The sequence below is a fragment of the Amorphotheca resinae genome, assembly GCF_003019875.1.
Source record: "Amorphotheca resinae ATCC 22711 unplaced genomic scaffold M430scaffold_1, whole genome shotgun sequence".
NCBI classification, from domain to species: domain Eukaryota; kingdom Fungi; phylum Ascomycota; class Leotiomycetes; order Helotiales; family Amorphothecaceae; genus Amorphotheca; species Amorphotheca resinae.
The window spans coordinates 943,285-957,036 of NW_020194471.1; the positions used below are offsets into that span (position 1 = coordinate 943,285).

Here is a 13,752-nt window from a genome sequence, read left to right on the forward strand (position 1 = left end):
CTCCTACCAACGCCTTGCAATGTCCAGATTTCTGCATATCAAAGATCAAGTGCCTTCAGAGCCATTGCCTTGGCACCCTCGAACGTCTTGTTGCCGCCAATGAATCCCGCAGCGTGAACAAATACTCCCCCGGGGATGCCTGTTAGCTCATCCAGCTTCTCATCCCGGATGCCCCTCCAAGCTTCAGGCAGTGGTTTTCTGCTCTCGAAAGAGTCCTTGCTGACTGGGACAGCCTGGACTCTCCACTTCGCATCAGGAGTCGGCTTCTCTGGGTAGAGAACATATAAGACCTCGGCAGCACCACCACTCTGCTCTTCGAGCGTGTATAGGTGGTCTTTCCAGGGTACGGAAAGTCCATCAAACACCAGAACCCTTCCCTTGGGATCATACTCCAACCGCTTTGCGTATGCCTTGTGCACAATGTCCCTTGCCGGCAACCATGATCTCGTATAGTAGTCCAAATCCCTGGAAAATTCCTCGCCCATCCTTGTGCTCGCAACCAAGAACTTCTCATCCTCCGCTTTCTGAGCCTCCACAGGATCCGACGGGACGGGGTCGTTCCAGTTCGGATTTAACCGCGAGACCATCGCCCCCAGCGTGAAACCACTGTCGCGGAACCTCTTCTCCAGCCCCGCAGCCGCGATACCCTTAGGGTCGTATGCCGAGATGCCATTGTCATTCGCGTCGACGGGCTCGATGAAGTTCTCGTAGATCTTCTCCCAGATCACCTTGACTTCCTCGGCATCCTCCGCGACGCCCAGTTGCTGCGCAATGATGGCCTTGCCGAAATGCATATACACTAGACCCGCGGACGAGAGCTTGGTTGGGCGGTTGGGAAAGGTGGTGTTGAAGGTGCGCTGGTGGTGGTCGTAACGATTGGCCGACGCATCGTACTCACCGCCCACGTCCACGACAGTGTGGCAAGTCGCCAGAAGGGCTGGATCGCGCGTTCGAATGAGCTCCGAGTTCTGGTAGGTGGGCAGCAGACGGAGCATGTAGACTGCTAGGGCTTCGTCGGCGTGGAAATGGCCATTGTGGGTTCCAATGGTGACCGGGGAGGTCTTGACTCTCTTTGCTGCCGTTTCTGCCATCTTGGATAGACTGCGAAGCATTCACAGATGCGCAAGGGTGGGTGATCTGTGGTTGTGGGTTTTGAAAGGCGGAGCGGTTCAGTTTTCACCTTTGTACAATCCTAAGCCTTGAGATATGTCCTATCAAAAGTTACCTCGAGGCTCAGGCCAGGGCGCTAGGCAACTAGCCCTTGGCGGCAGAACTACGGAGGTTTATCACGGAGAACCCAGATTGCCTCAGCTCGTGGAACTTTGCCATTTTCGACGGCACGTACAGTAACTGTGATCGGCTTGCAAAGCGGCTGAGGGTGAAGAGAAAGTTTCCCGCAGTAGCAGTGAAGCAGAAGATCTTGCTTTTGGTTATCGCCATATTGATGACTGATCTTGTGGCGGGCTGGCATAGAAATCGACTTCAGCAAGGCGGGAGGAGAGAAAGGGGGGCGGGGCAAGGGGGGGAGATAAAAATTTAAAATTTAAGATGAGATTAAAAGAAAGAGAAATCAGATAACCAAAAAAAGACAACAATAACGATATGCTCAATATCAAAAGATGGACATCTTGAGATAAAGAACAGGCCAGGCCCCCCCCCCCCCCCCGTGTGTTCAAAAGGCCCCGGTTCTCTCGCAGCACGCGACAGGAGAGGGCGTTGCCACAATAGCTTCCCTGGCCTTCACCTACCTTACCCAGGCAAATTCTGCAACTCTGCACGATCGTCGCCAGAGAGCTGCGTGCTACATGCATCACAATACTCCATCATCGGTCGAGCTCGAATAGTCACGCATACCCGCAGATCCAAGGAGCCCTTCAACCGCGACGACATTCCCGCAAGCCCCTCGCCTGGACGCGGGTAGGATAAATACCTTGACGATCAGGAGAGCCTTGACCGACACGCTCGATAAGGGCACCTCTTTTTGTTAACCAGAACAACCCTGGCACGCAACCACCAAGCGCCGTCACCGCGACACGAGACCAAGGAGCCTCGAGAGACGGCCATCCCGCACACGTTCGTCGGTGTGGTTTCCTCGGCGGCGTGACAGCAACGATACAAGGCGCCCCATCTCACCAACACCAAGCTGGGCGCGGTTCAACGCACGCCCCGGCGCTGACTGCGCTGATGTGGTTCTTTCGCGTCCTGTCCTCGGCCATCTTCCTCCTCTCGATCATCCTCTCCATACCTATAGCTTTCGATGTCGGGGGGCGGGAGTGTGGGCTGGCCTTCTCGGTCAGCCTCTTCTGGATGTACATCTTCTACTCGGGGATCAAGCTAGCTACGCCTGACGGCTCAAGAATACGATGGGCAGTGGTACAATTGTTTGCGATGGCACAATGGGTGTTGTTACCGGGGCTGTTGATCTGGAGCATGAACCGGTTTGCGGTTGATGCCAATAACAGCGGGGACTGGGTTGCCAGAACTTTCGACGGGAAGAGAGCCCAGAACTTGGGTGTCAAGGAGTGGATCTTTGGCTCGGGAGGTCTGCTCGAGATGCTGACTGTGGGCTCTTGGGACAAGTTACTGCGATACTCGACACCATTCTTCCAGCTGGCTGAGGGGTTCTGTAGCTTGCTAGTTATACAGGCTGCTGGGCAAATCACCAGATGGTTTGTGAACAGGGGACGTAGTGATGCTTGGATGGTATGTTCCCTTCCTTGATCATCTGTTACATTTCTGACCATTCACAGATCGGGCTACTCATCCTGTCGGCCTCGATCATATCCAGCTCCGTCTATTTCCTCTGGCGGATCACGACCTTCCCAGAGGTGGGCAATGTGGATGCCACTCTGATAGGGGTCACTATAACCTGTGCGGTCTTCCTGTGTGCGTGGGGAATCGGGAGTGGAAGAGGAAACCCAGTAGAGAGCTCACTACTCTTTGCATATGTGGTTCTATGCATATACCAGATCTTCACCGATTACCTACCGACGACAGCGACAGAAACCCCGCCACACCCCCAACAGCCCGAGTTTCCGCCTTTCCCTCCGATCATCATGGCTTCATATTCAACCATGATGTATGTACTGTCGACTCTGCCTTCAGCTGTACATTCGGGGTTTACATTTCTCTACGCCGCCTTCCAGACCATAACCCCGTCTGTGATTATCTCGCTAGCGTACCGAATCTTCGTCTTCTATGCAGCTACGCGAATCATCCCTGCTGTCCGGGAGTCTGGGGCTCGAGCTCTCTCCCAGGAGCCTAGCCTTGAAGACAGTGATGGGGCCGGCAAGATCCTTGGCTTCCTCAGCTGGTTCAGTCCTTCGATTCTGATCGCAGTGTACACGAACCTATTGATGCAGCACTTCTCTACCACGTCGGCCGAAGGAAACGGAACTGAGTGGTGGACCACGCAAGGGGGAGATACCGGAGGGAACATCTGGCGGTGGATAAATGTCGCAGCCACGATGGCACTATATGCATTGGAGCTGTACCTGGGGAAAGAAGATGTAGACGGCTCCCTCACCGGGCATTGGAAGACCGATTAAGAGAGAGGGGGGAAGAAGCTAGAGAGCACATTTCTTTTGTCAAATGGCGTGGACACACTTCAGCATGTGAGGCGTTGTAGGAGGAAAGAGGAGATCAACAAGCGATCTAGACAGCGGGGGGTTGCGAGAAGAGTCGCATAGGAGTCTACGGAGTAGTTCTCTGGGAGGAGGTCACGCACGCATGGCATGTCACTGGGGTGGAGTATGAAGGAGGGGAGTGGGCATCTTGTTGTACTTGGCGCGGCGTTCAGGATGATCAGGAAGCCATTTGGCTGTACATAGTAGTACTACTGGACCTGCTACCTGCACCAGCGAAAGCACGGGGGATTTTGATTGTACAGCACAGCACAGCAAAGAGACCCTTGAGTCCCTTGACTTAGGGATAGATAATAATACCTTTGAAGATCTGAGCGGAGCTTTCTGTTGTCACCGGCCGTGGGTCGTAGATGTCCATACGGAGGGGAGATGTGTGACATTGCATGTGTGCATATGCATAGGTAGTAGGTATTGGTGCATACTTGTATAGCTTACCTTTACCTTACTATAACACCTGCCTCATAAGTGCCGGATATAGCTGGGTAAGCCGGCACCTGCCTTGGCATTTCCGGTCCACGGTAGTGGTAGTCGTCGTAGAAGGTTCATTTCGATGTGAAGAATTATTAATACAGAAGATGGGCTTCCTGGGGGATGAAGTAAATAAGGGGAAACTGAGAGTCGGAGCTACGAGGGTATCTCCGTAAAGGGTACGCAAGCGTTGAGGGGCACGTGCCTTCTCTGCCGGGCCCAGTGGGGAGTTTAGGCTTTGATACCTAACCCCAACCGGCTAGCGCCCCCTGGTTCTGCCGTACGGGGGGCTACGGGGACCCGGGGTCTGCGCCTACGGGGTCTGTACGGAGCTCCAAGCCCGCCTACTCCGTATGGCCGTGTATCCTCCTGACTCCTGAGCAAGCAATGACATAGCGAAGGTCACTTACGGTGCAGTGACTCCCTCTCCCCAATCAGTGAATCACCCCAGAACACTACCCGGCCTACACCGCACTCGTCAATATCAGATCATGTCACTCATTCCCCTCCCCCCGCCCTCAACAATTTCTAATCCGCTTGGCTTGTCTTACCTTCCCTTCCTCGGGACAATCTTATATGCCTACCTTATGTCCTGTACACATATATATACTGCTGCTCCCCAATCGCATCTCATGAGATAAAACATCATCTAATTCTAGAAGACTGAAAAACACCCGACGGAAGAAGACATCTACAAGCTCTTCCCTACCTATTGAGCTCTATCGTCTATTATCACAGCACCCTACAGCTGTTCTATATCTCCTCTCCATCCCTCCGCTTTGCGCTCACAGCACACCGTGATCTCACCGTCAATTCCTCAACCCAGCGCGCCCATCTGAAATGTCCAGAGTCACTCCTCCAGTTAACAAAGCCAGCTATGCGGCGCGCAGCATAGTGCGCAGCATGAGCTCGAGTTCCAGCGCGGCTCGCCAATCTGCCCTTGTCGATCGCCAACGACCATCGGGGTCGAATGGCAGCAAACAAGAGGTGAGCAGAGTTCCATTATCATCTCTGCAAAGCTTCCTATTCATTCAGACAACTAATGATACATCCATTGCAGCTTGCCGACCGCCTTGAGAATGACTCGCGCGCTTTCCACACTGTTCGACGACCCAGCCCTCAAATCCCCAAGACCATTCCCCTGATGCAAGGTTTCCGGACCTCGAGCCCGAAGCCAGCGGCTCATGATTCCTCCACCATCGACTTCGTCTTCTTCCCCGAGGTCCCGGAAGCTCCCCCCGCAAACCCCTTCGCCAGACTCCGCGTGCCTCTGCTCCCGGATAATTACAACCCCGACCGCTCCGCCAACTCGGCCCATATGGTCGAGACCCTCGACCCGGCTGTCCCCAGCCCAGAGATCCACATCGTTGCGTCACATCCGCACAACGTCCCTGTGGTTGCCCCGATGAGTGAGGTTGTGGGCAACGATGCCATTGAGCTCGATATTGCGCGGCTGGCAGCAGGCTTCTCAAGTTCCAAAGCGTCCAAGGAGCCAAGCGTTCTGAAAGAGGTATTGGGTGGCCTCGTCGATGACATATTCGGGACGAAAAAATCACCTAAAGTTGCCATGTAAATTATTATCATCTACGCGTTGAAATCGGGGGAACTTCGGCGACGGAGTATACAGTACGTCCGCTGAATATGACTTGGGATTGGTTTTTTGGGTGTTTTTTCTGTCTTTGCTATTATTAGGACAATCTACCTTACGATGAACGAGCACATTTTATGCCAACGGTCGAATTTCTTCAGCGGCAGGCTTTGTTGTTTTCTAGCTTCTTCTACCTATGTCGATTAGTCAAATCGAGCAGATCCGTACCACGGGATCATCTGTCTTGTACTGTAACAATAAAGCAATCTAAGTTTCAAGCCGTCTCATGATCTCTACCGTCTCCAACTGTCTCGATGGGTCAATGGGTCAATGGGTCAATGCTGTGCTGAGTGAGCGTCGTGGACGATAGATCCCGAGGCTGCTTTCTCCGTGGGCCGAGGGCCAAACGGGGGAAGTTCAAGATACTCCGGATCATTGATCTGCGTGGGACTACACTACAGTATCGCACCGTTTCTCCATCTCCATCTCCATCTCAGCTTCATCTTTTCTACCTGCTTACCAACCCAATCTGCTTACACAACTTCCTTTCTTGCGAGATCCCGTGTTCAGAGATGACTCATATTTCGCCGTTTCACACTTCACTTCCAGTTCTGTTCTTGCTTACCTACTCTACCTCGGTCCTCTGCACCAGATTTTTTTTCAAGTATCCTTCATTTTCTGTCTTTCAAGAGTGCTGGTCTATAGACGTTGGTCTAATATCAAGGTCTTGAAATAAGGTGGTGGTCCTGTTACCTTTCATTCTCTCATGGGCAGCTCAGGGGCGACTCGAAGCTTAAGGCGGGTCTCATAGGGAGATGATAGCACGGTAGGTACGTCGAAAGGTAAATATATCAGTAAATAAATGATATATATCTCTGCTGTGTTCAATTCATCCACTCATCCAGTCCTTTCTTTCCATCCATCATAACCTCATAAGAAGCCACGCAACCCTGCGCCAATCCCGAATCTACATCCATCTCAGCCAGCCCCTATCTCACATCTCGAAGTTCCCCTGTCATAAAAGAAAGGAGAGGAAAGAGAGAAGACATACATACCAACAGTGATCATTCCGCCCCGTCATCGACGAATTCGCCGCTATGTCGAACACACGCCTGCGCGCAGACCTCGAGATCCGTCTACTATGTTCATCAGCCCGCTCTCCAGCCCCAGAACCAGAACTCCTCACCACGCGCTTGAGATACCTACACTCTCTCCTCCATGTTCCTACCTAATCTGCTCCTGCGGATATCGCGCCCCCTTTTCTTCCCACCCCGACAGATCAGCCTCTCCTCCCCTTTTTCTCCCAGAGTCCCAGAATAGGGTAGGTAAGGAGGTCAAGGAAGGTCAATATACCCATTTCGTAAGCAGCAGCTTAGGCAACACCGCATTCACCCTCCCCTTCGGCCGCCAAACACCTCATCAGATGCAGCTGCACCGCCTTGCGCACACTATCCGGCAAGCTGTTCCCGCCCGCGATCTTCCCCGCGATGCTGGAACGCATGAATAGCACGCCGCCCTCATCATTCTGGTTGAAGATCGAGTAGATACGTCTGCGCTTTGCCGTTCACTACGAAACAGGTGTCCCAGCTAGCGGTGGATGTGTTCGCTGAAGGTTGAGAAGCGAGCAGGTGTAGTCCTGAAAAGAAAAAGCGGGGGAGTGGTTGAGTGAGGAAGAGGCATGGAAGGAGAGGAAGGAGGAACGGCGGCATTGGAGACTAAAATGTCGAGTCCGTGGAGCTGCGTGAAGGATATGGATGGGTCTTGAAGTTATCCGCTACCTGCTCTTCAGTACCCATCTTCTTCTTCTTCTATCTTCACCACTATCTCCATCTATTCAAGAATCGAAAGTCTTCTTTGTTTTTCTATAGGGAAAGTCACAGGTCATAGTAGGTATGGTTTCACACCACCACAAACACATAACATACCTTAACTCCCAATAAATAGAAACCCCCCCCCCCCTTTTTCCCCCCCGGCGCAAATAACAACCATCCATCCAGACTCCATATCTACTCATCCCCAATCCAAAGCATCCGCCTTCTCAGCACTACCCAAGTAAAAGAGCACGAGCTTACCTACATCCTCTTCTCCGCGGATTTCAGGCTCGTGATTTCGCTGGTGAATCTCATACGTATTTTGCTAATTAGCCCTGGAACTTTCATACTTGTTGAGATAAATAGATATACCGGAAAGAGGGTGGGGGTGAAAAGTCAAGGAAAATGTGGAATAGATATATATGTATGTATGTAACCGCGAGTATTTTGTTGGAATGCATAACAGCAAGTGGTGGGATTTCCCCGCCCCTCCTTTCCCCGGGGGCGGGGGGGACTGACCGCGACGCTCCAGTTACGAGGACGTTTCGTCCTTTGAGCGAGTAAGGCATACTGAGATGATCTATGTGATTTTGATGAGTTCTTGAGATCGAAGAAATGTTTGGATTCAGATCCCCGCGATAGATGTTGGATTCTTTAGTTATTTATAGTTGCTGGTACTGGGGTTGCTACCTAGGGTGGGGTTCTCTTTTGCGGGGATGTCCTCAGGGGGGATTGGAGTTTCTGGCTCATGCGATAATACCGATCACCACGACTCACTTGCTCAGCGTGTACCTAATTAAGTTTTCTGTGAATCAGGAGTAGCCGGCAATCCCAAGCTGGTAAGATCAATCAAAGGGGCAATGACAAAGGGGCGCTAACACATGCACCAGCACATCATTGAACAGGTTTACTGGGCAAAATTCTCTATGCCTTTGGTATAGCTAAAGCTTAATAGTAGTACATCTGGTCTTATGCTCCTGACAGCCAGTTTCATCGAACCCACAAGATCGATTCAGAAGTCTATCCCCCGCTATCCGCCTGCAGACAACAATCAACCCGTCTGCCTGGTATCATTCAATAACAGCGACAACACTTCTGAATCCCAAACTCCGGATCAAACACCTTTAACCTTGTAATCCTCATCGAGACTGCTCTCGGAACTCTCAGTATTGACACGACGGGTCTCCGGGAGGTCCTGGTAGTCTTCTTCGGCGCCGTGAAGAACTTCCTCGAAAACCGGCTCGGGCTCGACGGTTTCGAACTTGGTCTTGAAGTCCTTCAGGCCAGCGCTGTAGCTGCTACTGTTGGAGTGACGGCGTGCTTTGGCTAGATTGAAGCCCTCATCCTGGACTTCCTCCCCATCCACGCCCCTGCTCTTGTCAGCCCTGCTTCTTGTCCGCCATCGCTTGGAATGTGACAATGGTGGGAAGTGTAACTTACCAGCCACCCTTTCCTGCTCCGTTCTTCTTGGCCTTCTTCGGGTCGGCGTCGATGAAACCGGACTTGGCAAAGAAACGAGGCAAATGCTCGACGGGAACAGCTGAGCCGTCCGCGAGGCCAGCATGGTCACGGTCGTTGTACTTGTGTGACTTTCCCACTGTCATCATTATCAATGTTAGTACGCACTCCAGATACAAATTGAACTCCTATGCAGGACATTGATGAATGGAAATGGATACATGTTGGGCGATTGATGGAAGGTTGCACAATGGGTGCGAGCGAGGTTCGAGTGGGGTAATGGCATCAAGAACAGCGAGATAGAGACAGGGCTGCTTACTGATTGTATGGTTCAGGTGTTGATTTGGCGGACTGAGGCTGGAGCTTGAGAGTTCTAGACTCTGATTGATGTCTGGACAATTGAGATGCGTTGGAAGAAAGAGAGAGATGATGATGAGAGAAGATGGGAGAGGGGATCGCAGGAGTCAATATATAGAGGGGTGCAGGCGAGTCACGAGACTCACGAGACCTGATGATACCTGAGGTAAGGGAGGTTAGTGCCATAGCTAAGGTACCGTGGTACGTACTGTCCTTTACCTAAATATGGCACCATTTGGACGGGGAGGTGCAGGTGGCGAGAGATGCTCGCTTTACGAAGATCAGGTAGCGATTGAGCCTCCTGATTGCTAGAGAAGGGGGATCTGAGTTCATATTGGTATATTCTCGCATATGCTGCACACAATTGCCTATTACCGTAATTGATAGAGCTACAGCAACAATGCTCAATGTACCTACCTAGATACAGCCTCGAATACCTTGTGGCCTCGGGATAGCAATACGTGGAAGCTCTCATAGAGTCTCATGCCTCACGTCATTGACGATGCTGCTTATTGCGGGGTTAGCGCCACGCTAGAAGAACCACCCCTCTCTCCTTTGTCGTGTGTCCTCATGCCACCACGGGCGCCGCGTAATGGGCCAATCAGGACCGGGGGTCCCGGCGAGATGCGTGTTGCTGCATCGGTACTTCTCCGACGAGCAGGGACACAGCCAGAGCCAAGGTACCAGGGAAGCTGGGCCACTTGCAGATGTCTGCAGAATAAACGACAGGTGTGTTTCTAGGTAGAAACCTACTGAGAACCCTCATGCAAGACGACCAGCAAACCCAAGAGTAAGGTACCTTACGATAGGTACTTCGAGGTACTTCTGCCACCACCCAAGCCACGCCTGATCGCAAGTACCTTGCCGTTTTGCCTGTTCGCCCCTCTTATCAGTCGACCATCTCCGTCACTTCTCGGCCATTCCAGCCGCCACTGGCTCTGACTCTTACCCCAGCCAATCAGCGCCCGCCTCATGCCCCTCGTTTGATGGAGAAGAATTTATCAGCGGCCGCGCGACTGAGTAACTCCACGATACACTGATCTCCGTACGGCCATTAGTAATTCACATCTTGAATCCTCATTTTCGTCTCCATCTCTTCAACTCATCCTCGTTCCCCATAATCTCCATTCCTTTGTCGCGAGGAGACAAATAATACAAAAATATTCAACCCCCCCTCGCAGTACAATACTGCCCCCCGCGGGTCGTCATGGCTCCCTCGATCGATTTCTCCTCCGATTTCAGTCCGATAGCCACCTCCACCAAACTTTCCCCCCTCAACACACAATCACTCCCACGGACGCTTCTGCTTGCCCCGCCATCCACCTCCAGCCATGAAGAGATCCTCCGACGGGTTCTGGGGTCCTACGACCGTACTGTCACGGATCTGCAGATGCTCGATCGCCTCTCCGCGGGGCTCGTCACCCTCCCAGACTCAACCTACGATCTGATTATGATCCTGACTGATGCCGACGGCACACGCACTGAATCTACACAGCTGCTGGGACGAGATGTATTTGCGCGGATCGTGCAGGCGCTCAAAGCGGGCGGAAAACTACAGGCGCAGGATGGCACATTTGGTCAGGCTGTCGGGAGCGAGGAGCTGAAAGAAGCTATCTTGGCTGGATTGGTCGCCGAGGGCGATGCGATGGTGAAGCCAGACTACAGTGCGAGTGAGGCCGTGCCCTTGCGCCTGAGGAGGAAGGACAAAAGTGTGGCCGTCTCAAAGGCGGGGCCCGCAGTGACAGCCGCAACTGTCCCGCTGAATGGGAAGAGGAAGAGCGTAGACATGTCGCAGACAAAGCCTCAGGGAGTAGGCTTTGTGGATTTCAGTGATGACTTTGGAACCCCTGTCATTACTGGCGAGGAAGATGATGATGACGAGCTGATTGATGAGGATAATCTTCTCACGGAAGAGGATCTCAAGAGACCTGTCAATATTCGTAAGTTTGCTATTCTTCCTACTGATTATCCTATCTGTGTGCTAATCAATTTCCCTAGCCCCCGAGTGCGTCCCAAGAGTCGGCAAACGCCGCCGAGCATGCAAGGACTGTACCTGCGGCCTTGCTGAGAGGCTCGCCGCTGAAGATGCAGAAAAGCGATCGAAAGCCGATGCCCAGCTCCAGACGTTGAAGCTCGGCGCAGACGATCTCGCTGAGGTTGATTTCACAGTCCAGGGAAAGGTCGGCTCGTGTGGAAACTGCAGCCTGGGAGACGCTTTCCGCTGCGATGGCTGCCCTTATATTGGAATGCCGGCTTTCAAGCCCGGCGAGGAGGTTAGACTCCTCAACAATGATGTGCAGTTGTAGAAGGTTGCTTCTTTCTTTTTTGGCGTTAAACCATAGATGGGCGAAATATTAGGAACCGGCCGTCGTGTCGATATGAGTAGACCGAGGTAGTAGGTCCTTACATACGTTGCTGCATTGCCAATGCTCTCGGGAGGGCGTTTTAAATCATTTACACAAATTCTGCCATCACGATTGAACCTATGGTGATTCTTCAAGGAGTTGATAAAATGTGCCTAAACACCCCTGAATGAATAATGCAGTCTTCTTGTCAAGATGTATATATTCGTGTCACATGTTCTATATTGACAGGAGTATATATATAATACAAGACAGAAGGCAAGGTCAAAAAACTAGATAAACACAGTAGGATCTTAATTCCTTTTTAATGTACTTTTGGTGCTGTCGTTTTAAGCCCTCTTGACCAGGGGAGGTATCGGATTCACCCCGAAACTCTCCCCACTCCCCTTTATCAATTCCCAAGCCTCGCGGCCCTGAAAATTCTGCATTACTTTACTAGCAGCCTTCTTGCGCTGGCCCTCCATCGTGATCTCCTTCACGCGGATACCTTTCCCCATACTGGGAGGGAACGCCGCAAAGACGACCGCATCCCCATCCACGATATACGGCAGCGGTTTCGGCGCTCCTGCTGTGTCTTGATACACCACGAAGCGCACGAGGCTGTCGCTCTGCTGCGGGATGATCTTCCCCGTTGCGTCGGGTCTGCTCTCAGCGAGCCATTCGGCGAGGACGTCCGGCATGGGCGCGACCTCGATATCTTCATAGATCAGGCGCTTCGTAGTCTCGGTGTGGGAGTCCACGTAGACGCGGTTCCAGAGCCGTCCGAGCGCTCGGTGGTGTCGGTGGATCCGGGAGGCTTCCCAGCCCTCCCAGTCGATATGTCGGTGCTTGGGAGTGATCTTGGGGGCGGGCACCAGCTGGTCGGATTCGTACCATCCGACCGCTTTCAGGGGAGGCACGTAGGCCCGGTCGCGGATCCCTTCCACTAGCATCTCGGCCGCCTTCGGAGTGATGAATTCGAGAAGTTCTTCGTATGTGCATGTATCCAGTGATGGGACTTGAAGCCCGTTGGGCGGTGTCTGAGCTAGGATCATTCCGTGATCAAACGAGACTTCGTCCATGGTCTGGAGCGTAACCCCGGTGGAGTTGACGCCTGTCATTATGGTATGCTGGAGTGGAGCAGGCCCACGAAAACTGTTCCCGTGGATTAAAAGCAGCCTGGGGACGTCAGGGGGGATTCATACTTGGGCAGGAGAGATGGATGGACATTGAGGCCGCCATATTCAACACTTCTCAGGATCCGCGGTGGCACGAATAGGCCAAATGAGACGGCGATAATCAGGTTTATGGGCTCACCTTGGGGTCGTGGTAACTATAGAGAGATTAGAAACAATCACATAAGATAAGAAGATACTGACCTCCCAGCCGGTAAAAGTATCCCTCTCGTGAACCGTGAGCCCTAGCTCCAGAGCAGCAGCCTTAATCGGTACTGATACCAGTTAGTTGAGATGTTTTGACCCTGATAGATTCATCGACAACCTTCTCGAATAGTCTTCAAGGACCTCCCGGATGGTTTTCCGGGGCGACAGAGTACATCAATAGACTTTATCAACTGAGGGTCCCGCTTCTGTTCCTCATGCAGGGCTCTCAGAGACGCAATACTGAAGTCATCAGATCCACAAAAGAGGATCCGGAGAGGCTTTGATGTCTTGCTGCTGTAGAACCTGCGAGAAAAGGGGCCGAGGCGGGCAAACGCTGAGCTCCGGACCACGTGTCTGAGGACACGAAGGTACATTTCGAGATCCCCTCGGTACGCTCCTCATGAGAAGATAGGTGGACTTGGTTTGTGGAATTACAACAGGGGCTTCGGTATCATGGCACCTCGCAGTGTGTTAGTAGGTAGGTGATCCAAGCAAGCATCTGGAAGTTTTCTGACCTGGGAAATCAACTGCAAATGACTTAGCTCCTAGCAAGCGGCGCTCCGTACATCTTATAAGAAAATGCCTTTACATTCAAACCTCTCTCCTTTAAACAAACTATTATGCAGTTGCAGATCAGGTAGAGGTAGAAAGAGGAAAGAAATGCCTCACGTGATTGTAACTTCATTTTAGGTTTCGGGTACC

At 52.2% G+C, this 13,752-nt stretch overlaps 7 protein-coding genes across 7 annotated transcripts; 4 read left to right on the forward strand and 3 right to left on the reverse strand.

Annotated features, from left to right (window-relative positions):
* Nucleotides 1-38: 38 nt before the first annotated feature.
* On the reverse strand, nucleotides 39-1,091 carry M430DRAFT_46480 (hypothetical protein; the record flags this gene model as incomplete). Its single annotated transcript, XM_024867847.1, has 1 exon — nucleotides 39-1,091. The coding sequence occupies one exon, from the start codon at nucleotides 1,089-1,091 to the stop codon at nucleotides 39-41; it is 1,053 nt and encodes a 350-aa protein (XP_024724910.1).
* A 1,093-nt stretch (nucleotides 1,092-2,184) lies between these two features.
* On the forward strand, nucleotides 2,185-3,548 carry M430DRAFT_46481 (hypothetical protein; the record flags this gene model as incomplete). The annotated part of the gene is made up of 2 exons (XM_024867848.1): nucleotides 2,185-2,703; nucleotides 2,751-3,548. The coding sequence occupies 2 exons, from the start codon at nucleotides 2,185-2,187 to the stop codon at nucleotides 3,546-3,548; spliced, it is 1,317 nt and encodes a 438-aa protein (XP_024724911.1).
* Nucleotides 3,549-4,623: 1,075 nt separating this feature from the next.
* On the forward strand, nucleotides 4,624-5,685 carry M430DRAFT_54909 (hypothetical protein; the record flags this gene model as incomplete). Its single annotated transcript, XM_024868503.1, has 2 exons — nucleotides 4,624-5,099; nucleotides 5,173-5,685. Exons 1-2 carry the CDS (start codon nucleotides 4,953-4,955, stop codon nucleotides 5,683-5,685), a joined length of 660 nt encoding a protein of 219 aa, XP_024724912.1. The 5' UTR covers nucleotides 4,624-4,952.
* An 888-nt stretch (nucleotides 5,686-6,573) lies between these two features.
* Nucleotides 6,574-7,237, forward strand: M430DRAFT_153491 (hypothetical protein). The gene has a single exon (XM_024863225.1). The coding sequence runs from the start codon at nucleotides 6,842-6,844 to the stop codon at nucleotides 7,205-7,207; it is 366 nt and encodes a 121-aa protein (XP_024724913.1). The 5' UTR covers nucleotides 6,574-6,841; the 3' UTR covers nucleotides 7,208-7,237.
* A 1,388-nt stretch (nucleotides 7,238-8,625) lies between these two features.
* On the reverse strand, nucleotides 8,626-9,381 carry M430DRAFT_54910 (hypothetical protein; the record flags this gene model as incomplete). The annotated part of the gene is made up of 3 exons (XM_024868504.1): nucleotides 9,138-9,381; nucleotides 8,952-9,108; nucleotides 8,626-8,896 (listed from the first exon to the last, which is right to left on the reverse strand). The coding sequence occupies exons 1-3, from the start codon at nucleotides 9,253-9,255 to the stop codon at nucleotides 8,626-8,628; spliced, it is 546 nt and encodes a 181-aa protein (XP_024724914.1). The 5' UTR covers nucleotides 9,256-9,381.
* Nucleotides 9,382-10,533: 1,152 nt separating this feature from the next.
* Nucleotides 10,534-11,632, forward strand: M430DRAFT_46482 (hypothetical protein; the record flags this gene model as incomplete). The annotated part of the gene is made up of 2 exons (XM_024867849.1): nucleotides 10,534-11,266; nucleotides 11,325-11,632. 2 exons carry the CDS (start codon nucleotides 10,534-10,536, stop codon nucleotides 11,630-11,632), a joined length of 1,041 nt encoding a protein of 346 aa, XP_024724915.1.
* A 386-nt stretch (nucleotides 11,633-12,018) lies between these two features.
* M430DRAFT_46483 (hypothetical protein) lies at nucleotides 12,019-13,424 on the reverse strand (the record flags this gene model as incomplete). Its single annotated transcript, XM_024867850.1, has 4 exons — nucleotides 12,019-12,823; nucleotides 12,874-13,001; nucleotides 13,048-13,118; nucleotides 13,169-13,424. 4 exons carry the CDS (start codon nucleotides 13,422-13,424, stop codon nucleotides 12,019-12,021), a joined length of 1,260 nt encoding a protein of 419 aa, XP_024724916.1.
* Between the last annotated feature and the right edge of the window lie 328 nt (nucleotides 13,425-13,752).

Bases quoted from the DNA above. Each gene is read 5' to 3' on its own strand.
- M430DRAFT_153491 (XM_024863225.1), top strand. From the start codon at position 6,842: ATGTTCATCAGCCCGCTCTCCAGCCCCAGAACCAGAACTCCTCACCAC.